This window comes from Macrotis lagotis, chromosome 2 (assembly GCF_037893015.1).
Source record: "Macrotis lagotis isolate mMagLag1 chromosome 2, bilby.v1.9.chrom.fasta, whole genome shotgun sequence".
Lineage (NCBI taxonomy): Eukaryota > Metazoa > Chordata > Mammalia > Peramelemorphia > Peramelidae > Macrotis > Macrotis lagotis.
This window is the reverse complement of record NC_133659.1, coordinates 202,147,538-202,173,464: the sequence shown is the minus strand read 5'-3', so window position 1 is coordinate 202,173,464 and position 25,927 is coordinate 202,147,538. Positions and strand designations below refer to the sequence as shown.

The following is a 25,927-nucleotide window of genomic DNA, read 5'->3' as shown; positions in this document are numbered from 1 at the left end:
AAACAGGTGCTTGCCAAAAAAGTTTGCAGATGTTAGCTGTGAACCTGGAGAAGAAGTTGTATAATGAAACTGTTTTAAAACTTTTGACTTTTTATGAGCTTCTTTTTTTAGTACCCACCATAACTCAACTTAAAAACTTCCCACCTTTTTTTTTAATGTGTAGAGAATTATTTACTGCAGAAAATGCTGACTGACTTTCCTCCCACACACCTAAATTCAAGGGGAAGTTCTGTCTATGCAGATTTATTGTCCCATTCCTCTTCCCTTGAGAAATATCACATAATTCTATTCTAACTAGCAATTCCAGTGTTACTTTCACAAGCCAGAAGAAAAGGGTTCTTTCTTCTTCCCCTGGATTTGGAAATTGTGTAAATCTTTATAGCCAGAAGAAATTCTATTTCCCAAAGGCCATTGTATCTTTCAGCAAGGGGAACCAAATTCTAGTTCTTTTGTGTCTCCATTACTGTGTTGCCCCTATGTCAGGGATTTTAACCTTTTCTATCACCCCTTAGGTAGTGTGGGGAATTCTCAGACATCCTTCCCTGCCTCTGAATAATGTTAAATGCATACATAAAACAACAGACACCAATTACATTGAGATAGTTATTGAAATATTTTTTAAAATACAGATTCATGGACATCAGGTTAAGAATCTCTGTCTTAGTTTTGCCTTCTCAATAAGTGAGGAAAGAGAGAGAGGGAGCAAATTTGGAACTGAAATTAAAAATTTTAAAATAAAAAGAATCCTGGCTCTAGGTAAAGGAAGTTGGTTCTTACAGGAGACAGGCACCTGGTTATTGTTTTATGTGTGTAGAAGAAGTGAGAATGGAGAAACCTGGACATGTTAATACCTCCCCCACCTTACTCCCCAGTCTACTCCCACCCCTCAGTCTCCCCTCAGCCTCCCCCTCCTGTTTGCCTCCAGCTTCTAACTATTCTTCATTTCAAGATTTCACATTTGAATTGAGGAAGTAGTCAACAAAACTTTTCTCTTTTTAGCAAAATTGCATAACTGTAACAGATTGCCTATTAAGATTGGGAAAATTATTCAAGCTTTTAGAGCTAACTTGTTTTCCTTTATGTATGTGTTCATCTTTCTAGAAACTTCCCTTTACCATCCCAGAACTTGTGCAGGCATCTCCATGCCGAAGTTCAGATGGGATTCTCTACATGGGTAAGGAATTTCTCTTTTCAGCACCTTTTCTATAGTCTTTTGAAAATTAGCTCTAGTAAGGGAATGATTAGTTATCAAAAATAAAAGTGTTTCATTTTCCTACTAATTAACCCTCTTTGGAACAGGCTCTCTTGCCTTAATTGTGTGAGATGATACTGTTCAAGCGATTGGCTCAGCTGAGGTAACCAGATGACACCAGCGAATTCAAAATGAGGGGAGCCAGAGTTCAACTCTTGCCTGATATATTTGCTGGCTGTGTGATCCTAGTCAAATCATTTAACCTTTCTGAAACTCAGTTTCCTCATCAGTAAAATGAGAAGACAGTATGCTAATATTCTTTCCAGTTCTAAATTTATGAGATTGAGAAATCTAAGTTTCTTATATGAAGGGGGTAGAGAGGGAAATGAGAGACATTGTACATCAACATAATCACATAAAACAAACTTTAATTTTTCATGTTTACATTTTGTTTTATTGAAATCTTTTGTTAGGTCACATTAATTTCTGAATTAATACACAGACATTTATATGCATGTATAATAATTTCTAAATGAATATATAGTATATATTAATTCCTGAATGAATATAGTCACTTAGGAATTAATAAATCTATGACTATATTTACATAACTAATTAGTATATAATTAAAATAAATGTATTCATTCATTTAGAAAATTAATATATAAATGCTATAGATAATTATATATGCATAATCCACATATATTTATTACTATTTAATTCCCCATAAATATGCATATTTTGTCTAATTAATATACATATACGTCATATATATGTGTGTGTCTCCTTTTCCTATCTAGCAAGTCTTTTCTTGTAACAAAGGTTAAAAGAGAAAATACAATTCAACAAAACCATTTAACTGCAATGATTATGGGTTTTTTCACAGCACTGGCCCTCCATTTCTCCAGTGAAAGAAAGCTTTTAGCTGTTCTGTTAGACTGCCCTGAATGATTTAAAGATTATTGTGTTCTAGGTAGAAACTGGCAGAAATTTAAAGTGGGTGCAATCAAAAACCAAGAAATGGAAAACAATCAATGTTCATTAAAGGATTATCTTAGTATTTCCCATTTTGAGTGGGGGGGAAACAAACGCACACTCACATACATAAATATACATACAATCTCTTAAGTCCAAGGTCATACAACTATTAAGTGTCTGAAACAGAATTTGAATTCAGGTCTTACTGACTCCAAGTTTAATACTCTCTTTACTGTACCACCTAGAAGAAAGTTGCATTTAGCTGGAAATGGTGGTTAAATATTATTAAGTGATTCCTGTTACTTACATCATTCACTTTTTTTTTTTTGGAGTGGCTACCTAGCTACCTCAGCTGAGCCAATGACTAGTACAGCATCTTCTCTCATAATTCAAGATGAGAGGCTGTTCCAAAGAGCTTTATTAGTAGGAAAATAAAGCACTTTTATTTTTGATAACTAATCATTCCCTTACTGTGACTGGAATTCAGGATTTGTTCAATGTTTTTTAGTGGGAACATTGCATCCCATTCTTTCATACCTCTTGGAATGCCCTGCTAGACTGGTGTGTCTCTTTTACAACAGAAAGAGTCTGTTTTGTTTATGTTTCAAGAAAACAAAGGTTTCCAAAAACAAAACAGAAACAGGTGTTTGCCAAAAAGAGTTTGCTGATGTTAACTGTGAACTTGGAGATGAAGCAGTTTTATGATGAAATTACAATCAGATTTTCATGATCGGAAGAATACCCAGTTTCAGAATATGATAGAGATAATGATTCCATGTCACTAGCCCTTCTAGCTCAATGATGCTCAGAATTCAATGATTTAGGCAGAATCTGACTGAGTCAGAATTGTTTTGGGGTTTTTTTGAGGTAATTGGAGTCAAGTGACTTGCCCAGGGTCACACAGTCAGAAAAATATCATGCTAGATTTGAACTCAGATCTTCCTGACTCTAGGGTCAGTGTTCTGTCTACTCTTTCCCTTGAGAACATTATCTACAGAGTCTTCAAATGATTCCTTAGTAATTCTTCTCTCATGTGATTCTTAGAACACTTCATTGTCTCTATGTAACTGCTTCCTTAAAATAGATCATGCAGGGGTTATTTGAAAACTTGATGGTTGTCTGTTTCAACTATTAAAGAAGTACAAATTACTATGACTTTGTCCCAGTCCATTGCCAAAGCTTTGAGGAAAGCTTGAGGATTGTCACAAATTCACAATTCACATCTGTGAATTTAACTTGGCAAGAAGCTGAACTCCAGGCCCCTGCAGGTGGGATGGATGAGGAGAGAAGTCAAGATGCATCAGGATCAGCATTGCTCCAAAGACAGAGATGCAGCTATATCTCTGAAGGGATAGAATAGTCTGTGGGTAAATAAGCATTAATTTAACATTTATTATGTGCAAGGTATCTTCCTAAGTGGAGGATACAAAGAAAGTTCAAAACATTTCCTGCCTTTAAGAAACTCTATTGGGAGAGGCAATATGTAAATAATCAGATATAAACATTAGATGGAAGGTAAACTCAGAGAGGAGGGCATATTAGCTGGAGATGAGAGTGGAGAACAAGGGGATAAGATTTGAGATTTGAGATGAGATTTGAAAGAAGCCAGAAAAACTAAGAAACTAAGAGGAAGAGGTAAGGACTGAGAACATCTGAGACCCAGGGGGATATCCAGTGAGAAGACTTGGAGGAAGTTGATACATAGGGTCTCAGCTTGGATATAAAGACCTTCAGACCTAACAAGAGAAGGAAGGTGACTGATATGATCCAAGGGAGAGGTTCCATTTTCCTTGGCTCTCTTAGGCTATGTCAGATTTTCTTCATTTTTTCAGTTCTTTGGTATGGGACACCAGGACTTTCAAGAGGACCGTACATGAATGTGAAAGAAAGTGAGGCATTTTATAGAGAGGGGTGTCCTTGGGACCATCTGATTGTTTTTCTGCTCCTGAATTTGCAGGCAGGCAGGTACCAATTCTTGTGGCTATTTGAGAAATAGAAGATTCTAGATGAGAGTGAAGTTCCTGAGAAGAGGATGGAAATGGGGCATTTTGTTGTTAATCAGTTATTTTTCATTAATGTCTGACTCTTTGTGACCTGGGGTTTTCTTGGCAAAGATACTGGAGTGGTTTCCCATTTCTCCAGCTCCTTTTACAGATGAGGAAACTGAGGCAAACAGGGTGAAGTGACTTACCCAGAGTCCCACAGCTATTAAGTGTCTGAGACCAGATTTGAACTCAGGAAGATGAGTCTTCCTGACTCCAGGCCCAGCATTCTATCTACTCAACTACCCAGTTGTGCCATCAGGTATACTAGTCATAAAATGGGATATCTCTAGAGAAGAAACTACATGTCAGGAAAAAGCTAGGACCAAGACACCAGAAATGTTTTAAATCTATCACAATAATATAAGGCATAAAGGGTCCACTGTACTGCTATTTAGAAGATTCTTCTTCCTTTTCTTCTTCCTTCTTTTTTAATTCTTGTTCATCTTCTTTGCCTCTCTTTAGAAATTATTTCCCTCATGAATTTTAATGTCAACAAAAGGAAATGTGATCCATGAATAGATGTTATTGTTAACATAAACCCAGAATGGGCTACCTAGGTGACACAGTGTATATTAGATCATTGGTTTAACCTGAGTTAAAATTTGTGTGACATTGGGTAAGTCACTTAACCTATTTGTCTCATTTTCCTCATCTGTAAAAGGAATGGCAAAACATTCCAATATCTTTGCCAAGAAAATCCCAAATGGGGTCTCAGAGAGTCAAACAAGACTGAAATGACAGATCAAGAAGTGCAGGATGCTTGTGAAGTCAGTTCCATCTTTAGGTCCCATGATTCAGACACTTATAAATTTCCATTGTATATCTGACTGCTCTCATTCAAGGAACCTCATGAAATAGCAACACTGACTAAATCACAAAGAGAGCAAATGATAGAGGCTCTACTTTGTCCAGTAATAAGGAAGACAGGCAAATAAACAAAAAGATTAAAACGTAACAAGTATCCAAAGAGTTTTTTCTGTTTTGAATTTTACTTTCAAAAGTTTTTTATTGATGTGTTTGTTTTTTTGTTTTTGTTTTTTTTGCAAGGCAAACAGGGTTAAGTGGCTTGCCCAAGGCCACACAACTAGGTAATTACTAAGTGTCTGAGACCGGATTTGAACCCAGGTACTCCTGACTCCAGGGCCAGTGCTTTATCCACTGCACCACCTAGCTGAGCCCTGATGTGTTTGTTAAAGTTGCCAAACTTTTCCTTCACTGTCCACAGAGCCCTTCCTTATAGCATAAGGAAAACAAGCTAAAACATTGATCAGTGATTAACAACATATAGCCCATTCCTTTCTAATGAAAGAAAGTATGTTATATTTAATTAATTAAGGATTGGACATTCTACAATCCTTTCCACAGAATAATCTTATTCAATATGCTAAGATGTTTTTACTAGATATAGTGATGAGCCATGCTTATCCAGTCTCACACAATGCAGCTGTGTAGGTCAAGTAGACCCAGGCTAGCCCAGTGGTCTGGGGTCAGAATTACAGTGGATGGAGCACTGGGCTTGGAATCAGAAAGATTCCTTTTCCTGAATTCAAAACAACTTCAAACATTTACTAGCTGAATGTCCTTGGACAAGTCACTTTATCCTGTTTGTCTCAGTTTCTTCAACTGTAAAATGATCTGGAGAAGGAAATGGCAAGAAAATCCCAAATAAGGTATAAAAGAGTTAAACACTGACTGAAAAGAGATATTCTATAGACCACCCTCCAGTTAACAAAAGGAAGCTAACAGTCTTCAGTGGGGAAGAAAATTCAGTAAGGCTGCAGCATTGATTAAGGAAGCTAGGTGGGACAGGTGGGAAAGTACTGGACCCAGAATCAGAAAAATCTGACTTCAGATCCAGTCACAGATATGTGAACTAAAGCATCACTTAACCCCTGCCTGCATCAGTGTCCTCATCTGGGAAATAGGATAATAACACCTGCCTCCCACTTGTTGTAAGGATAAAATGAGATATTATTTGCAAAACTCTTTGCAAATTTTAAGGTGCTTCATAATTGTTGCCTATTATTACAGCTATTAGTGTGATTCAGATGGTGACAACTTCCTTACATGGCTTGATGGTGTCAATGGAAAAGTTCCTCACTCCTTGTTCATTAGCTTCTGTGTATAGGTCACCAGGAAACTATATCAGTGGTTCAAGTCTGAGAACTCTGGGACAATTAAATCTCCAGGATGACAGTATCTTTTAAGAAAATACTAGCTCAGTGTACATGGGGAAGGACCATGGGAAAAGCTAGCACAGCCCATGTAACAATGGCCTTAGGAGATAGTGTTCACACTGGTAAAATAGATGGTTGAGATAGATGACTCTCTGCTCTGTGATGACTCTGTGATGACTCTATGATGCTCTGTGATGACATATATATGATGACATATATAAGTACAGATATATCCACATGCATACAAACATAACTAGAACTGGTATCTACAAACATATATAAATACACATAAAATCATATATAAATATGCACAAACTGGAATTGGTTGTGATGATTAATATACACACACCTATATACTTCTCTTTATGAATTCATCAACAGAAAAATGCATGCACACATATACACATACATACATACACAACTGAAACTGGTCTGTGATGACTTTTTCTATACATATGTATATGCTTGTGTATATATATATATATATATCTGTATGTATTTATATGCAATCCAGGTTATATGAATTGTCCAAGCTAGTAAATGTCAAGCATCTGAGACTGGTATGACTAAGTGATATAGTGACTAGAGAGTTCTGACCCTGGAGTCAGGAAGACCTGAGATCAAATCTGACATTTGACACTTATCAGCTGTGTGACTCTGGGAAAGTCATTTATTATGGGCAGGTAGGGAGTGCAGTGGATAGAGCATCGGTTCTGGAGTCAGGAAGACACATACACAGAGATATACGGTCTTATATAGTTGTCATCACAGATAGCAATTTCAATTGTATATGTATGTACATAGCTATATGAGTGGATGGGGAGATGGGGGGCTAGGTAGGTATTTATACACCCTTATACACACATACATACAGACACATATACATCTATAGTAGTCATTATAGATAAATACCAATTCTAGTTGGAGAGGGTATATTGTCTATTGGGGAGGGAGGGGTGGAGGAAGACCTACAATACAACAGTTTCTAGTGTAGAAGCTCCCTGTACTAATATAAACTGGCATCTCATCTACAGTTTATAATATGAAGCCACTGAGAGATTGTGGACTGGCCCACAGTCAAACAGGTAGAGGAGAATTGCAGCCAGGTTGGAAATGAAGAGCTTTTGAGGGAATCTTCCATTCAGAGGGAAGGGTCCCCAGGGGTAGAGGGTAGTGAGGACACAGGAGTAAAGGAATCTTCAAGGATGAAGAGATTCCTGGAACAAGATGCAGAGGCTCAGAGGAGAGGAGATAGGTGAGAAACAGTGATAGCTATCTTCAAATATTTCCCTACTCCTGTGAGCATTGACCAGTTCCCCCTACTATGGAGTGGTGATGACTCCTCAGTAATAAGCCAAGAGACCCCCACAAAACCCTTGTCTCAGTAGAGTGGATGAAGGCTTCTGGGCATCATGGAAATCTGGGCCCTCTGACTTAGGATGTGCTCCCAGGCTGCAGGGTGGTGGTTTCTTTTAGCTATAGGTTTCCACCTTTGATCACTTTTTAAAGGAGGTTTTTAATGTCTTTTTAGGTAAAAAGCAGGACATTTGGTACGTCGTTGACCTTATGACTGGAGAGAAGCAGCAAACTTTGTCCTCAGCATTTGCAGAAAGCCTCTGTCCATCCACCTCTCTTCTGTATCTTGGACGGACAGGTAATAATAAGAAATAATTGATAATAATGACAATAACAATAACAATAGCAGCTATTTATATGCTCCTACTATGCACCAGATACTGTGCTAAGCACTTTGCAAATATTATTTCCTTTGAGTCTCACAACAACCCTTTAGTAGAAAGGTGATCTTATTATCCTCATTTTGCAATTAAAGAAACTGAGACAAACAGGTTAAGTGACTTCCCCAGTGAAATAAAATCACTATGTGTTTGAGGCTGGAATTGGATTCAGGTATTCCTAATTCCAGGTCCTACTGGTTACTTGGCAGCCAAGTAAGAGAATTTTAGGGGTTTTAGGAACAGAGTAGAGTTTTTCTTGCTTTTTTATAAGAAGGCATGGGCTAACTTTGTGATATATAGAAGATGACTATATTCTCTGGAGTATATTTTGGGAGGGAGGTCTTCCCTTGAGCACATTGATCATATCTGAGGGGAAGAGAATTGATGTGACCTCATGTAATTACTTACATATTCCCAGTTGTTTTTGACTAGAGGGGTAGGCTCTTGTAACATAACAACTTCCCAAAGTTTATAGCTTCTTGTGAAGACAATTTTCATGGCTACAGAAGCATCGATCTGGCAGATGAGATAAATTTGAGGGAGATTAGGGGATTTGTGAGAGCCTTGGCTAAGAGATGTTAGTGGAAAGAACAATGAATTTGGAAGTCATAGTTCAAAATTCTGGTTCTGATACTAACTGGCTTTGACATTGGATGAATTACTCTACGTTTTGGGGCCTCAGTTTCCTCATATGCAAAATAAGGAAGTTAGGTCAAAAGTCACCTAAGGGTGCTTCCATCTCTAACTATGGACCAATGATTGATCTTTTTTTTTTTTCCAAAGAAGGCAATGGGGTTAAATGACTTGCCTTGGACCATACAACTAGTAAGTTTCTTGAGGCTGGATTTGAACTCAGGTTCTCCTAACTCCATGGACAGTGCTCTATCCACTTTTCTACTTAGCCATCCCACCCATGATTGACTCTGAGAGTTAAGAGTTGTGTAGTGTAGAGATAATCAGCCTTGAAATCAGAAAGACCTGAGTTTGAGTCCTGTATCTGACACATGAGTTGTGTGAACCTAGACAGGTCACTTAACTTCTCAGTCCTCTAGGCCATGCTTAGTGGCTATAAATCACAAAGAAGTTGATAATCTGAATTCATATATAAAGTTTTGACCCCTGGTGATATCCTATACTGATAAAAATCATACCCATCACTTCATCCTATCCCCAAAAAGAGTTATCTTAACCTGTGGCTTTGGGGTATTTTCACTGAGGAGAGCTATTTATGTTTTTATTCCCATTCTCCATCCTTCTTCCACATTCTTTTAACTAAACCTGCTAGAGCAGTGCCTTGACCCTTGGAAGTAGAATTACCTATACTCTAGATGTTCCAGAAAGAGAGCTGTATATCATTGAGCTCTTAGTAAACTCCTAGTGATAACTCTGAACTCAGTTAAATCTTTCCTGGCCCATAATGATTTTTGGTGGATTCCTTGCGCAGGAGTAAACAAACTTCCTAGAAATGATCCCTTGTTGGATTAGGAATTTAGACATACATCTATGTCTATAGACAGAACTGTAAAGTAAAATGTAAGAGTGGGATTCCATCGATTATCTTACACCCCTTAAAAATAACTACCTTGAGTATGTAAGAATACTTCTTGATTGAATCAGTCTATTAGAATTGAGTATGAACACAGCTTGTGTACCTCATTCTGAAACAATCAAAGCCATTGTTCTAGAGATTTGGTCACATTGTATTAAAAAAAAGGTACCATTTCTTAATAGAAATTTGGAGGGTTGGGAAAATGAGAGGAAGGAATGAGGTCAAATAAAACTTTAAGAACCAGTGACCCTTTTCCAAATAAGACAATATTAAGAAAAATGAAAAAAGAACCAACAGCCCAGGTTGGAGAAGAAATGATAGGACTGATCTAGAGCAGAGATTTGAGAGCCAAAGACTCAGCAGTTGTGTCTGCTTATTTAATAGCTATGTAAAGTTCCAATGAAAATAAGGTCTACTCTTTATCCAACTTCCCTTCCCAGTGCTCAAAGACACCGTATAATAGCCTACTTCTTCATTACCCAAACATTTCTGGAAATCTGAATATTGCCTCAACCACAAATAGGTCAGGGATTAGTTGGAGATGGATAGAAATATAAATTAAAGAGTCAAATTTCTGCCTAAATATTAGGCATTTTCCTAACTGGGGGCTCAGAGCAATTGTGAATGCACTTAGAACTTTTTATTTAAATTAACATTCCTTAAAACCAGTGAGATGAACACCACATGGACCTTAGAGGCTCATCATATTTCCCTTGGGTATAATATGAATTAATTATCATAGCTATTACAATTGCACTGTCTAACTGACTTGCTTCTGTCAGAAAGTATAAATTACATAGGATTTTAAAAAAACATTGTGGATAGTAACTAAATTTTTCTCAAATGCTTTTTTGTGGTATGGAAGTGACTCTGAGTTCTCAAAGTTTATGCTGGTGGAATGTAAGCCCTAAGCTCACTGGAGAATTATGCAATTGTAATATGAGGCCTAACCTAGCCAAGTTCAGATAGGTTCATCCATCACTAGAAAGTTGGCTCCACTTCAGGATACCTACCTACCAAGGTGTGTTGAGGGAGGGATTTTGATTTGTAGTGATTGAAAGAATATTCACATAAAAAAAATCATAGTTCTTGTGAAGAACTTTCTAATACAGGATAAGACTTATGGCTGTCTCTTTTTATTTATTAGTAAAGTGTAATTAATATCTTTTATTTTAAACATGGCAGTGATTCTTGGTATCATTCCTTCCCTTTCCCATTTTCCAAACTCTTCTAACAAGGAAGAATAGTTAAGCAAAGCCAATAGTTGTGACATAGTTGTTCCTGATAGTAAACTGGAGGAGGCTTGGTGTTCTAGAACCAAGATTGGTTATTGGATCCTTATGCCTTTTAGTGCTGTTTTCATTTGCATTATTGTAGCATTTTGCTTATCATTCTTCTGGTTCTGATAAATATTTTTTCCCCAGAATACACCATCACCATGTATGATACGAAGAGTCGAGAGCTTCGATGGAATGCCACCTATTTTGACTATGCAGCCTCTGTACCAGAAGAAGATTTGGAGTACAGTAAGGGTTGGAGGGGTTCTTTGATTGAAAGATAGATGGATGGATAGATAGATAAATAGATAACAGGTATTATACACAAAAATACAAGCAAGACAATCCCTGCCCTTTAGGGGTTTACATTCTAGTTGGGAGATAGAGAGGGGAAGGAAAGACAGCCTATAAAGGGAAGCTGGAAGCTGGAAACTGAGACTGTGGGGCTATTCATGGTTTGAAGATGACTGGGAAGAGACATGGAGCCTTAGTTGTGAGCAAGCTTAGTTTTTCTGGGTGATTAAGATTTCATTGGGTGTGTTTAGAGAGGAGATTAAAGAATGAAGACCAGAGTTCAGCTAAAAGGGCCATGTGGAGTTGGCTGCGAGAGGGATCAGGAGGGCTGGTTGCAGGTGGGATTAGAGGAAAGCTTGCTTCTCAGAGCCTCGCTTTCCAATACTATTTGTGTTGAGATTGGGGAGGGAGAATTGAGGATGACAGCTGGAGATCAAACAGCATGGGGTAGAGATCTATCCCATAAGTAGAAATTGGGGTACTGATTTTTCTTTTTTGATTCAGGAAGAGACTCCAAAATAAAGAAAAATGGAATTTCTTTCAAAACTCCTTTCTTGCCCAGAGTCCCAAATCTTGTGCCAAATAGAAATGGTGGCCACTAAACCTTACTTAAGGATCCCTGGGGCTGCATTGTGACAATTTTAAAATATGATCCCATCAGGGGGCCAGATAGAGCATTGGATAGAGCATTGACCCTGGAATGAGGAGGACCTGAATTCAAATCCAGCTTCAGAAACATAATAGCTATGTGATCCTGGGCGAGTCATTTAACTCTAATTACCACCTCCTTTCCTCCTTCCCTGCCCCCCCCCCGCCATGATGCTATCTATATTTTATTGTCATCTTCTTTATTTTGTTAAATATTTTCTAGTTGCATTTAATCTGGTTCAGACTAAACCTGAGAGTTGTAGGGTCCCAGGAGGGTCTTTGCAGTTTATATTTGACATTTCTGGTATTAGAGAAGACCTAAATTCAAGTTCTGTCTCAGTCACATGCTAGTTGTGTGACTCTGGGCAAGTCACTGATCCTCATTTTCCTCATTTGTAAAATGATGGGGTTACAGTTGGTGGTCTCTGTTGTCTCTTCCAGCTCTGAGTTTATGATCCTATAACTGTTTCTAATAAGGAGAACTATTGAACAACTCTTTATGAGGAGGAACCTTGGAGCCAAATGGAGAAGACTGAGAATTTTAGATAGGGAAGGAGCTCTCTGTCAGCGAGGAGACTTAGCTGACTAGAGCTGAAAATGATTAAAAATGTGATACTGAAAGAAGGAGCAAAGATTTTGCCATTCCTAATAATAGATATTTAAATATATACTCCTTCCAACATCTCTAAACTAACGCCATTAACCGGCATTATGAAAATGCAACATTACCCATAAACAATTGGCTAAATGACATTGCAGCAGGGAACCACACTGTTTCAGTGGAGTTTGTCTACTATTTTTTTTATTACAAAACAGCCTTGATTTAAGAATGCTGATCAATGCTATCACCAACTACAGGGCCAAAGGACCTTGATGAAACATGCTATCTACCTCCTATCAGAAAAGTGATAGGATCCAGGTACAGATTGAGATATATATTTTTGAACAAGGTCAATATGGAAATTTGTTTTGTTTGACTATACTTGTTTGTAACATTTTTTGTTTTGGATTTTTCTTCCCCAATAGTAAGGGGGAGGGGGAATAGAAAAAAATATTTTGTTTAAGAAAATTAAATTTGGAAAAATTACTCTAAAAAAGGGGGGGGCAGCTAGGTGGTGCAGTGGATAGAGCACTGGCCCTGGAGTCAGGAGTACCTGAGTTCAAATCTGGCCTCAGACACTTAATAATTACCTAGCTGTGTGGCCTTGGGCAAGCCACTTAACCTCGTTTGCCTTGCAAAAATCTCAAAAAAAATAAAAAAAATAAAAAAGGGCCCTGCAATTTTGTAGGACTATATTATGAAGAGAATACTTATATTTCTCCTTATTGACTAAATTCTCATCAGAAATGAGAATCATTGTCTCCTTAGCTAATATCCCAGACAGGGCCTAAGGTTTCTTTGCATTTTTTGGTCTAAGAAAGGCTTGGCAACCTTCTCCCTTCCTGAGATGTCCAGTCCCAACCCTCTGGACTATTTGTAGACAGAATATTTTGCCATAGGTCCCATTTTCCTTTCAGTTTGATTGCTAAATTTTAAAAGATTGCCTGTAAAAATCAAGACCAATCCCCATTCCTGTTGCCTGTTTCCTCGACATCTATCTTTATTTGTTGAATAAAACGATTAAGAACTTTGCCTGGAAAGTTGACTTTGGGAGGGAACCTCCTTCATGTTTGCAGGCATTTCTCAAGTCCCCCCCCCCCCCCTAAAAACCAGGGAGCTTTCCATGTCAACCAAGGATTTTCTGGAAAGATGGGGAAATGTCCACATCAGATTGTATTTAAAAAAAATCTTAACTTTATAATTCAGTGCATCATAATATAGATTAGAAATAGAAATGGTTTTATTGACCAGGTAGTCCAATTTTGCCATTTTGCAAAGATAAAAACTGAAGATCAGAGAAATTTAGTAATTTGCCCAATGTCACCCAGACAGTAGGAAAGGAAGGAAGAAAATAAGCATTTTAAGCTCCTATGCTAAATCAGGTCCTCTGCTAAGTGTTTTGCAAGTGTTATCTCATTTGATCTTTATAAGAACCCTGTGGGACTAGTGCTAGTATTATCTTTATTTTGTAGTTGGGGAAACTGAGGCTGAGAGACATTAAATGACTTGTCCAAGGTTTCATGACTACTAAGTGTCTGAGACAGGATTTAAACTCAGACATTCCTAACCCTAGGTCTAGAACTTTCTCCACTGCTCCAGCTAGCATCCTTATTCAACAGTGAATAGACAAGTGAACTTTGACTCTAGATCTACTATCTCCAAACCCAGTACACTTTTCACTACTGCCCCATATCTTTTGTTTTTCCTGATTGGGCTACATGTCCAATAGCAGGACAGGTTGTGGGTTCAGAGGTGGCTTGAGAGTCTGTGTGACCTTTTGTGTTTCTATCTATTTCAGAGATGTCTCATTTTGTGTCCAATGGGGATGGGCTGGTGGTGACTGTGGACAGTGAATCCGGAGATGTCTTGTGGATTCAGAATTACGCCTCGCCAGTAGTGGCCTTCTACATCTGGCATCGGGAGGGCCTACAGAAGGTGATGCACACCAATGTCGGGGTGGAGACCCTGCGCTATCTGACCTTCATGTCTGGAGAAGTGGGGCGTATCACCAAGTGGAAATATCCCTTCCCAAAGGAGACTGAGACCAAGAGCAAACTGACGTGAGTCAGGGTAGGAAGTCGGCAGCTCGGGAGGATTGGGGTTTAGGAGATGATGATGTTGATGATGTTGATGATGATAATGTCAGCTAGCCTTTATATTAACACTTATTGAAGTGTTATATAAAATGTTTTATTACCTTACCTTACATTAGATTTATTTCATTTATTGATAAAAATAATAACTAACATTTATGGATGACTCAGTGGATAAAACATCAGGCCTGGAGTCAGAAAGAACTACATACAAATCTGATCACAGACACTTACTTGCTGTGTGACCCTGGGTAAGTCATTTAACCCTATCTCAGTTTCCTTATCTGTAAAATGAGCTGGAGAAGAAGATGACAAACCACTCCAGGATTGTTGTCAAGAAAACTGTACAGCAAACATTTATATAGTGCTTACTATGTGCAGACACTGTGATTAAGCACTCTAATGATCTCATTTCATCTTCACAGCTTTGGGAGGTTGGTGCTATTATTATCCTCATTTTTCAAAGGTGGAAATTGAAGTAGTGGATGTTAAGTGATTTGCTCAGGGTCACATAGCCAGGTACTGAGGCCACATTTGAATTCAGATATTCTTGATTGCAACTACATACAGCTCCAGGATTCTCTCTGTTCACTGTCACTTACCTGAGGAAACTTTGGAACAAGACAACTCTTGTGACCTTTATTTCCCTGCTATTTCCAGGTCAAATTTCCTCACAGCAGCTTCTTATGAGAAAGAGATCAGTATCCATCTTCTCTCTGTTTTATCAGAGGCCCCAAGTCAGGTTAAGTGAGATGTTCAGGGTCACTTATCAAGTAGCAAAACTGGAACTTGACTCCAGATCTTTTGACTGTGAAATCCTCTGTTCTTTCTGTTATTTTCTTCTTTTCTAAAATTAAATTCATACATTTTAAAAAAATTTCTACTACTTTCCCTAGCTTGGCAACTACCAGTAGGGAAGAGGTGGGAAGGGGAATAACCCCACCCAAATAAGGAGGTTGCAAAATGTTTTATGGGCTAGAGAGAATATCTCCCAGATCCATGAGAGCAGAAAAAAGACTCAAGCTCAGGTAGTTAGACTTTGTTTTTGCAAAAAGTTAAGTGACTTGCCCAAGGTCACACAAGCTAGATAATTAGAAAGTATCTGAGGCTGGATTTGAATTCAGGTCTTCCTGACTCCAGGGCCAGTGCTCTAATCACTGTGCCATCTAGCCACCCCACTATATAACCTGACTCTGAATCCATGAGGCCATTTTGCTCCTTCTGGAAGCTGAATAACTCAACACTGCCATGATTGCCAGACCCCTCCTCACCACTCTATCGCCTGGCTTTTGTCTCTCCTACTTTTCAAATTCCATCTTGTGAGGGCTCAGCTCAAGCCCACACTGATGACTCCCTTCCCTGAAACTCTGCAAGTGTTCATTCTCTCCCTTCTGTTCCCTGTAATTCCCCATCACCTGAACACTCCCCAGAAATGACCCTGTGGTTTAGTTAGCCATATATTATTACCTCTGTCTTAGAGATGAGGAAATTGAGGCCCAGAAAAATAAGATGACTTGTCTAAGATCAAACAGTAAAGGAGGGGTAGAGCTGCGATTTACAAGCCCTTATTTGACTTCAAACTATCTATCCAGACTGATCTCACAATTACTCCTTTTGCTTTTCCTTTCTTTTTCTTTTTTCCCTTTTTTTGGTAAATACTATTTTATTTTTTTCAATTATATATAAAGATAGCTTTCAAGATTCAATTTTTGTAAGATTTTGAATTTCAAATTTTTTCTTCCTCTTTCCCATTCCCTGTCCCCAAGACAATAAGAGATCTGATATAGGTTATACATTTGGAACACATAAACATATTCCCACATTAATCATATTATGAAAGAAAAAAAAACAAAACAAAAGGGAAAAGCCACCCAAAAAAACCCAATCAAGCCTAAAAAAAGTGAAAATGGTATACTTTGATCTTTGTTCAGATTCCATAGTTCTTTCTCTGGATGTGGGTGGCATTTTCCATCATGAGTCTTTTGGAATTATCTTTGATCACTATATTGCTGAGAAGAGCTAAGTCTACCATACTTGATCATCATACAGTGTTGCTATTTCTATGTGCAATGTTCTTCTGGTTCTGATCACTTCACTCAACAAAAGTTCTTGTAAGTCTTTCTGGGTTGTTCTGAAGTCTGCCTGTTCATCATTTCTTATAGCATAATAAAATTATTCCTTTTTCTATATTCGAGTTAAATTGGCCTATTTCTTGGTGCCTCCCCTTTCCTTCCCTACACTCTTTCCCAAAAACTGAATTTACTTTGTATACATATTGCTTTGAGAGCTGTTGCAGTGTAGTTGTCAGAGACTTGACCACAAAGATTTGACTGCTTCAGACACGTACTAGTTATGGGATCCTGAGTAAAAATCACTTCAGCTTCTCAGAACCCTAGGCAAGCCTCCCAGACTTCTAATGTTGACTGCCTTAGTAGAGAGAAACTCCTCACTCCATCTTTTTTTTTTAATTTTTATTAAAGATATTATTTGAGTTTTACAATTTTCCTTGCTTCCCTCCCCCCACCCCCACCCCACAGATAGCACTCCATCAGTCTTTACTTTGTTTCCATGTTGTACCTTGATCCAAATTGGGTGTGATGAGAGAGAAATCATATCCTTAAAGAGAACAGAATTCTCAGAGGTAACCAGATCAGACAATAAGACATCTGGGTTTTTTTTTTTCCGAATTAAAGGGAATAGTCCTTGCACTTTGTTCAAACTCCATGGCTCCTTATCTGGATACAGATGGCACTCTCCTTTGCAGACAGCCCAAAATTGTTCCCAACTGTTGCACTGATGGAATGAGCAAGTCCTTCAAGGTTGATCATCACTCCCATGTTGCTGTTAGGGTGTACAGTGTTTTTCTGGTTCTGTTCATCTCACTCAGCATCAGTTCATGCAAATCCCTCCAGGTTTCCCTGAAATCCCGTCCCTCCTGGTTTCTAAGAGAACAATAGTGTTCCATGACATACATATACCACAGTTTGCTAAACCATTCCCCAATTGAAGGACATTTACTGGATTTCCAATTCTTTGCCACCACAAACAGGGCTGCTATAAATATTTTTGTACAAGTAATGTTTTTACCCTTTTTCCTCATCTCTTCAGGGTATAGACCCAGTAGTCCTCACTCCATCTTAATGAAACCACAGGGCCAGCTTGTTTCCCTACATATTGTATTGATCCTTTCTCTAGGTGGGTTTTTTTTTTGTTTTTGTTTTTTTTAGGTTCTTGCTAGGCAATGGGGTTAAGTGGCTTGCCCAAGGCCACACAGCTAGGTAATTATTAAGTGTCTGAGACTGGATTTGAACCCAGGTACTCCTGACTCCAGGGCCGGTTGCTTTATCCACTGCGCCACCTAGCCGTCCCTTTATGTGGGTTTTAATCCTAGGAGCGTATAAGCTTCCTAAGGGTAGGAAATCTTTATTTTGTTTCTAGTGTCTGGCACACATTTGATTTAACAAATATTTATTAAATACTTATTGCTGTCAGGCAATATGCATTTAGTGAATACTTGTTGAAAGTAGAATATTTGGCAACTGGGTGACTTAACAGATAAAGCACCATTCTTGGAGTCAAGGAATATCAGAGTTCAAATCCTGTCTTAGATATTTACCAGCTGTGTGGCCCTGGACAAGTTTAGTTGCCTCAAAAAGAAAGTAGAATGAATATCAAACTGTGTTTGGAGGACTAGGAGCATTCCTTTTCTCCAAACAAATAAATTCATTCATGGTTTATCTGGCAAATGAATCATTTATAGTGGTGGTATCAAACTCAAATAGGAAAAAGGACAAACAAAATACTTAAGGATCCCTGGGGACCACATATTGACTTAAAAAAATCCCACATATTTATTTATTTTTTATTAGTATTGTTGTTTAGTCATTTTTCAGTATTGTCTGATTCTTTGTGACTCCACTTTTAGGCTTTTATTGGCAAAGATACTGAAATGATTTCCCATTTCCTTCTCCAGCTCATTTTGCAGACAAGGAAACTGAGTCTAATAGGGTAAAGTGACTGCCAAGTGTCACACAGCTAACAATTATTTGAGTCCATTGAAGTCAAGAAGATGGATGTTCTTGACTAAAGGTCTGATATTATCTACTGCACTATCTCACTGCCTTTTTATTAGCCCATCATCACATTAAAATAAGATAGGAATTACAATAATGTGGGTCATGAGTTGTGGTTCTCACATAACCTGGAGGCCATGAGCTTGACATGTATGATTTAGAGATGACTTATATTTCTACCTTCTATCCTCTGTGCCTTCTTTTCTCCTAGGCCCACCCTCTATGTTGGGAGATACTCTACTAGCCTGTATGCCTCCCCATCAATGGTCCACGAAGGAGTCGCTATTGTGGTGAGTCCAACATCTTACTCATAGCTGACTTTTTTTTTCTTTGAGACTGGTCTTCCTATCTCACCAAGGTTCAAGTACAGCAGTTACTCAAAGATATCATAATTATAAGCCAACATTTATATAGTGTGTACAATGTGCCTGGCATTCTACTAAACTAAAATCTCATTTGAATCTCAGAACAACACTGGGAAGTTTGTTGTTCAGTTGTTTTCAGTCATGTTCTCTTCATGATACCATTTGGGATTTTCTTGGAAGAGATTCTGGAGTAGTCTGCCATTTCCTTCTCCAACTCATTTTACAGATGAGGAAACTGAGACAAACAAGGTTAAGTGACTTCTCCAGGGTCACACAGCTAATATGTGAATGAGGCTGGATTTGAACTCAGGAAAAGTCATATGTTCAACCCAACCACCTATAGTTTAATCATCATTATTGCACAACATATATCATTTTCTTACAGTACCACCCTGGATCAAAATAAGATAAATGGTAGAGAATCAAGTCTAAGCTTGAAGAAGGATTGGGGAGAGATCTATTGATCTTAGGAAGTCTCTGACTCAACTTCAACAGGAAGTATGAGTCCTCTTTAGAACTTATCTTTTTTTTAAAAATGAAGAAATTGAGACCCAGAGATATAGTGATTTGCCCAAGAACCTATTCCAAGGCAGGAGCATCAAGGACATAGAAATTTTGTATTTTCTCCAGTGAAACATTAAATATGTCCACTGTTAATTTAGTGTTGCCTGTTTGATTGGACTGTAATTCTTTGAAGATGAATAACCAATTCTGACAACTTTTAGTTAACCAGAACATTCATGTCCCTGACTAGGCTGGAATTCAGTGCATTTAGTTCAATGATATCAGCTTGTCAAAAGAGTTATTACTTTCTTTTTTTTTCTTTTTGAGGCAATCAGGGTTAAGTGACTTGCCCAAGGTCATACAGCTAACAGGTACCTGAGGTTAGATTGGAATTCAGGTCCTCCTGGTCCTAGGAACAATGGTCTATCCACTGCCTGCCTAACTATGCCTTAAGAGTTATTACTTTTGGAACAGCTAGGTGGCGCAGTAGATAGAGTAATGGTCCTGGAGTCAGGAGGACCTGAGTTCAAATTTAGCTGCAGACACTTAATTGCCTAGCTATGTGACCTTGGGCAAGTCACTTAAACCCATTGCCTTAAGTAAAAAAATTTAAATAAAAGAGTTATTACTTTCATTAGCAAGATGTGGGAAACTGGGAAAGTTCAGTGTATTTTACATAGGGATGCAGACCTAAAACTAGTGAGATGATGTATGCAAAATAAATTGTTTTATATAAAGAGTGCCATTGCTCCCACCATTTCTACAGGTATAGGATTGTAGATTTAGAACCAGAAGGGATTGTAATGGCCATCAAATCAAAACCCCTTCCTCCCCCACCTCATTTTATGATGTGGAAACTAAAAACCAAGACAAGTTAAGTGACTTGCTCAGATTCATGCTGTTGGTATATTGCTGAGGCAAGAGTTGAATTCAGATCTTCCTGTCTGTGAGCCTGGGTTTCAATCCCACTTCTCTCTCTCTCTCTCTCTCTCTCTCTCTCACACACACACACACACACACACACTCTACACTATGTGATCAAAAACCAAAAATGTCTTTATCTCTCTGAGACTTAGTTCCCCAGCTATAAAATGGGTACAATAATACCTGTAGACAGTACCTCCTATGGTTGTTGTGAAGATCAAATTAAAAAGAGCTCTATTAGATGTTTTACTGGGGAAAGATTACTGACTGTAGAATCAAAAGAGATGGATTCAAATTTCATGTCTGATGCTTATTACCTTTATGACCTTAAAGAAGTTACTTTTGTTCCTTGGGCCTCAGTTTCTTCATTTGTAAAATGAGAGAGTTGGATGGATGGCCTCTAAGGTTTGTTCCAATTCTAATCTGTTATCCTCTGTACTCTTTATATGCCAGATATATCAGATGTTGAAAAAGGTGATAATAGCATTTGACTCAAACAGTACTTTGAAGGTGAGAAGTGAAAATGCTGTACAGATGAGTAAACAGAGGCTTGGAGAGGTAAATGATTTGCCATTTGTCATAGTGTCAGAACTAGGATCCTAATTAAGAACTCTAGGACTCTTCTGATTCTGAGGTCAGGATCCTTCATCCTCCGCTGTATCTCTTTTCAGGTCCCTCAGGATTTAGAGGGGTTGTAGTTCGGAATGTACCTATCATGCTTACTGGGTTCTTTCTGTGTTCTGTGTAGCTGTTCCCTAAGCCTCACCTCTTGTCTCTCTTTTATCTTCACAGCCTCGAGGCAGTGCCTTTCCCCAACTGGAAGGCCCCCAAACAGATGGCGTCACAATCAAAAGTAATGAAGAATGTGTGATCACCCCCAGTGTTGACCTGAACATTGATTTTGGCATCAAAGGAAAGAACAAATTCAACTACTGGACCAACTATTGGCTTCTCATAGGTAAGAAAGAGGCCATACCTTATTTTGGTGGTCTTGTTTAGCTTGTGAATTTCCTTAGTCAAAAACATTGGAATACTTTCCCATCCTTCTATCTGTCTCTTATCTATAGTCATCTGTCTGTCTGACTATCTATCTATCCATCTGTCTTTTTTCTATTGTTTATATAGATATCTATCATATCTATCTTCTATAGACATTTCTATCCATATTTAACTTATCTGTCTCTTCTATGTATTGACTATCTATCCATCTATTCAACTTTCTTAATTTTTCTTTATTTATATATTGTCTTTCATCTACATCTATTTTCAATCTATCTTTCTATTGTCTATCATCTATAATCTCTCTCTATTCATATCTGTCTGTATACCTATCTATATCTGTCTATTCATTATTTCTCTATCATTTATAACCATCTACTCATCTATTTATCCAACTTTCTTTTTATCTATTGTCTGTCACCAATACCTATGTCTTTTGTCTATCATCCATACCCATCTCTATCCATAGCTACCTTTTTATCTATTGTCTAACATTTATATTAGTCTGTCTGTCATCTATACTTATTTCTCTCCATGTAGCTGTTCAAATTTATCCATGTCCTTTTTCTGTCTGCCTTTCCTCTGTCCATCTGTTATCTATATCTCGCTATTCATATCTATATCTATCTTTATCATATCTATGCATTGCTATCCATCTATCTCTAGACACACATTTACAAATATTTACATAAATTGTTTTATTCATCTATTGTGTACATTATACAGTACCTTTTTACTTTAAGAATTTTTACTCATCTAGAAATAGTATTTTTAATTATTTAATGTGGTATTTATTAATAGTACAAAAAAACTTTTTGTTCTTGAACACACTTCACTATTTTCACAATTGAACAATAATAACAAGCACAGGGATAGAAAGAAAGATAGGTAGAAACACGACCCTTTACTTTATGGAACATAAATTTAACTGAAAGAGGCAACGTGGAAATAACTATATACAAGATATACAATGTAGAGGGAAGGAACTCTTGGAGGAAAGGCCCTGAGAAAGGGGCCACATGGGAAAAATTCTCCTGCCAAAGGTGGGATCTAAACTGGGATCTGAAGGAATTTAGGGTATCCAAGAGGCAGATGGAGGAGGGCTGAGCATTCCAGGCATTGCAATCACCCTGGCAATCAAGATTATAGTTGTGTAAGTAGACAGAAGGGGCCAGATGTGAGGGTATTAGAAAATGGAAGACTGGGCAACCATTTGGATATGTGGGGTGAGGGAAAGAATGGCATCAGAATTCTTATCTACAAAGGTGATGGTGCCCTCAACAGAAATGGAGATGTTTGAAAGAAGGGTGGGTTTGGGGAGGAAAGATGATGTAATGAGATCTGCCAAAAAGATTGTAACACATCCTTGCCTATCCATCCTGTATGACTCAACCCAAAAATGTAAAGGGAGGAGGGGACTTTGATTCATTGGTCATTGCCCTAACCTGCCTGGGATGTGTCTGTCACAGGGTGATGGGTGAGGGATTGGGCATAATGGAAAAGGAAGGGAGAGGAATATCTGGCACTTGGTACAGTCAATGTAGGTTACCTTGAGATTGGGAGTTTACAAGGCAAGTGGTAAGTACTGAGTAAACAAACAAAAGTGAAGAATAGACATGGTTGCATGGGTGAAAAGCCTCTTGACTTCCTATGGAAAGCAGAGTGAGATGAAACCCATTTTCCTATTTTCTGACTCGGAGTCCTACATCCTTCTCCTTTCCTTCCTCTTTGGATAGCTCTTTTTAGTTAGGTAGCAACATACTGACCTCTGGAGGACAAAGGCTGATTTACCCACTGTAGAAAGGTACTAGTAATTCAAATTTCAGCTATGGAAAATTACAGAATCAGTCAGGAAGCTTTTAAGGTAGGTCTTAACCATTTTTGTGTCATGGATCTCTTTGGCAGTTTGGTGAAGCTTTTGTATCATTTTCAAAATTTTGTTGTTCATTCAGTTTCAGTTGTATCTAACTCTTTGATATCCCATTGGGATTTTCTTGGCAAAGATACTGAAGTAATTTGCCATTTCCTTTACCAGCTCTTTTGATAGGTGAGGAAACTGAGGCAAGCAGGGTGAAGTGACTTGCACAGGGACACACATTTAGTAAATATCTGAGATCACATTTGAACTCATTAAGATGAGTCTTCCTGACTCTAATCCACTTTACCATCTAACTGCCCCTCTAGGCTTAACCTTTTATTGTCTAACTCCTCCTTTTACTTTTGGGGGAGAATACTCCCCATCAGTGACTTTTGGAACAATAAACCATCCTTTTACTAGTCTAGTTTCTTTCTACAAACACTACAAATTAAAGGATTAATCAGAAGGTGAACTTTAGCCAATTCAAAGAAAGACCTTTCAGTTACTTTTAGATCTAATACATATAGTCTTCCCCAACTGGTAATTAGAAGAGGGTAGGGCTGTATGTGGGGTGGTGGTAATATAAAGAACCTTCAGAGAGGGAGTGGGATAGGGGGCTACATAGAGTTCTTATTTGTGCCTCTTTTGATATGTATGTATAAATACAGAATTACTGAACAAAGTTATTTTTGTCATTGTTGCTGTTTAATTATTTTTCAGTTGTGTCAAGCTCTTTATGATCCCATGTGGGATTTTCTTGGCAGCGATGCTGGAGTGGTTTGCCAGCTGATTCTTTAGCTCATTTTACAGATAAAGAACTGAGGCAAACAAGGTTAAGTGACTTGCCTAGGGTCACATAGCTAGGAAGTACCTGAAGTCAGCTTTGAGCTCTTAAAGATGAGTCTTTCTGGGGCAGCTAGGTGGCACAGTGGATAGAGCATTGGGCCTGGAGTCAGGAGTACCTGAGTTCAAATCCGGCCTCAGACACTTAATAATTACCTAGCCATGTGGCCTTGGGCAAGCCACTTAACCCCATTTGCCTTGCAAAATTCTAAACAAAAAAAAAAAAAGAGTCTTTCTGATTCCAAATACAGCCCCTCTATCCACTGTACCACCTAAATGCCCCATCTTTGTCATTATGGTTGTCAAATAACTAATCTAACATTACAGTATTGCAAGGGAGACTTTTTGTTGAGAGTACCTTTAATTGAGTTACTAAGTTAAATGTTTTATTTATCTATCATTAGTTCATTCATTTTTCCTTCATTTACTAGATTGTTTGTAATGAACAAACAGGATTTGTCCTGCATTCTCTACTCCTTAGTCTAGTGGGATTCAAAACTTCAATACTGTAGTAAAGCTATAATAAAAGTAAGACATTATTTACTTATAAAATATTCTTGTTTTTTTGTCCCAGGACATCATGAGATCCCCCTATCTGCTTCTACCACAGTCTTGGAGAAATTCCCCAACAAACTACCCAGACATCGTGAAAATGTGATCCATGCTGATTCAGAGAAGAGTTTTGAGGAGGTTGGTCAATGGAAAACTCAGTTAGCACATGTTTTCCACATATCTATTATGAACACAATACTGTTTTAGAGGTAGTAAAATATTGAAACAGACAAAACGAAAACCAAGATGTGACCTCTGATCTTGGAGCTCCTGGGCTGTTTGGGGAGGGAGATAAGACTTGATCCCATGAAAACATAACAAAGAACACTAGATGGTTATCAGCTCAAGGTTTATGACAGATTTATGACAAAGACTTTAAGCACTGCAGGAAATCAAAGGAATGGGGGTGATTGCTGAAGGTTGCTTCATGGAAAAGGTGAGACTTGAATGGTTCCTTGGATACAACTACTTAGAAGAGATAGAGGAGACATTCAAAGTAGGGGAAGTGACATTAATAAAAGCAAGTGAGAGTGAGCATGTCATGTTCCCAAGACAAGTAGAAGATAGCCCTGGCTAAAGCAGAGGATGCTTATTATAGAATAGTAGGAAATAAAGTTGGATAAATAAAGGATTACTCACTGCCCAAAACTAGATAAGATATAGGAAGAAATAGGGAATTGAGAAAGATTTTTGAACTGATATGATAAAAATAGTATTTGGGGGATTTTATCCTGATAGTTGTATATAAGATACATTGAAAAGGAGATTTGAACCACCATGGGAATCTTGAGTTAAAAAGTCAATATTATTCTTCCTTGTCACTGGGAAAGAATAACATCTCAGAAAAACAGTGTTAAATAGCTGACAATTAGATGGCACTTTAAGACTTAGAAAGCGCTTTCCACAGATTATCCCATTTACTCCTTACCATATTGGAGATAAGTAGCATAAGTATTATTATCTCCATTTTACATATGAAGAAACTGAGGTCCAGATATGCCTTTGAAACACATAGCTAGTAATCATTAATGGTGGGGCAGCTAGGTGGCGTAGTGGATACAGCACCAGCCTTGGAGTCAGGAGTACCTGGGTTCAAATCCGGTCTCAGACACTTAATAATTACCTAGCTGTGTGGCCTTGGGCAAGCCACTTAACCCATTTGCCTTGCAAAAGGAAAAAAAAACCCTAAAAAAAATCATTAATGGTAAGAATTGAACCC

The 25,927-nt window shown here is 38.0% G+C and overlaps 1 protein-coding gene across 1 annotated transcript in view; it reads left to right on the top strand.

Moving 5' to 3' along the window:
* The window catches only part of ERN1 (endoplasmic reticulum to nucleus signaling 1), a 119,509-nt gene that overhangs the window by 69,431 nt on the left and 24,151 nt on the right, over positions 1-25,927 (top strand). The window contains exons 5-11 of the mRNA XM_074224481.1: positions 1,102-1,174; positions 7,924-8,046; positions 11,102-11,203; positions 14,296-14,557; positions 18,875-18,953; positions 21,249-21,414; positions 24,731-24,846. Of these exons, the coding sequence (XP_074080582.1) occupies positions 1,102-1,174; positions 7,924-8,046; positions 11,102-11,203; positions 14,296-14,557; positions 18,875-18,953; positions 21,249-21,414; positions 24,731-24,846 (921 nt within the window). The remainder of the gene's footprint in view (positions 1-1,101; positions 1,175-7,923; positions 8,047-11,101; positions 11,204-14,295; positions 14,558-18,874; positions 18,954-21,248; positions 21,415-24,730; positions 24,847-25,927) is intronic.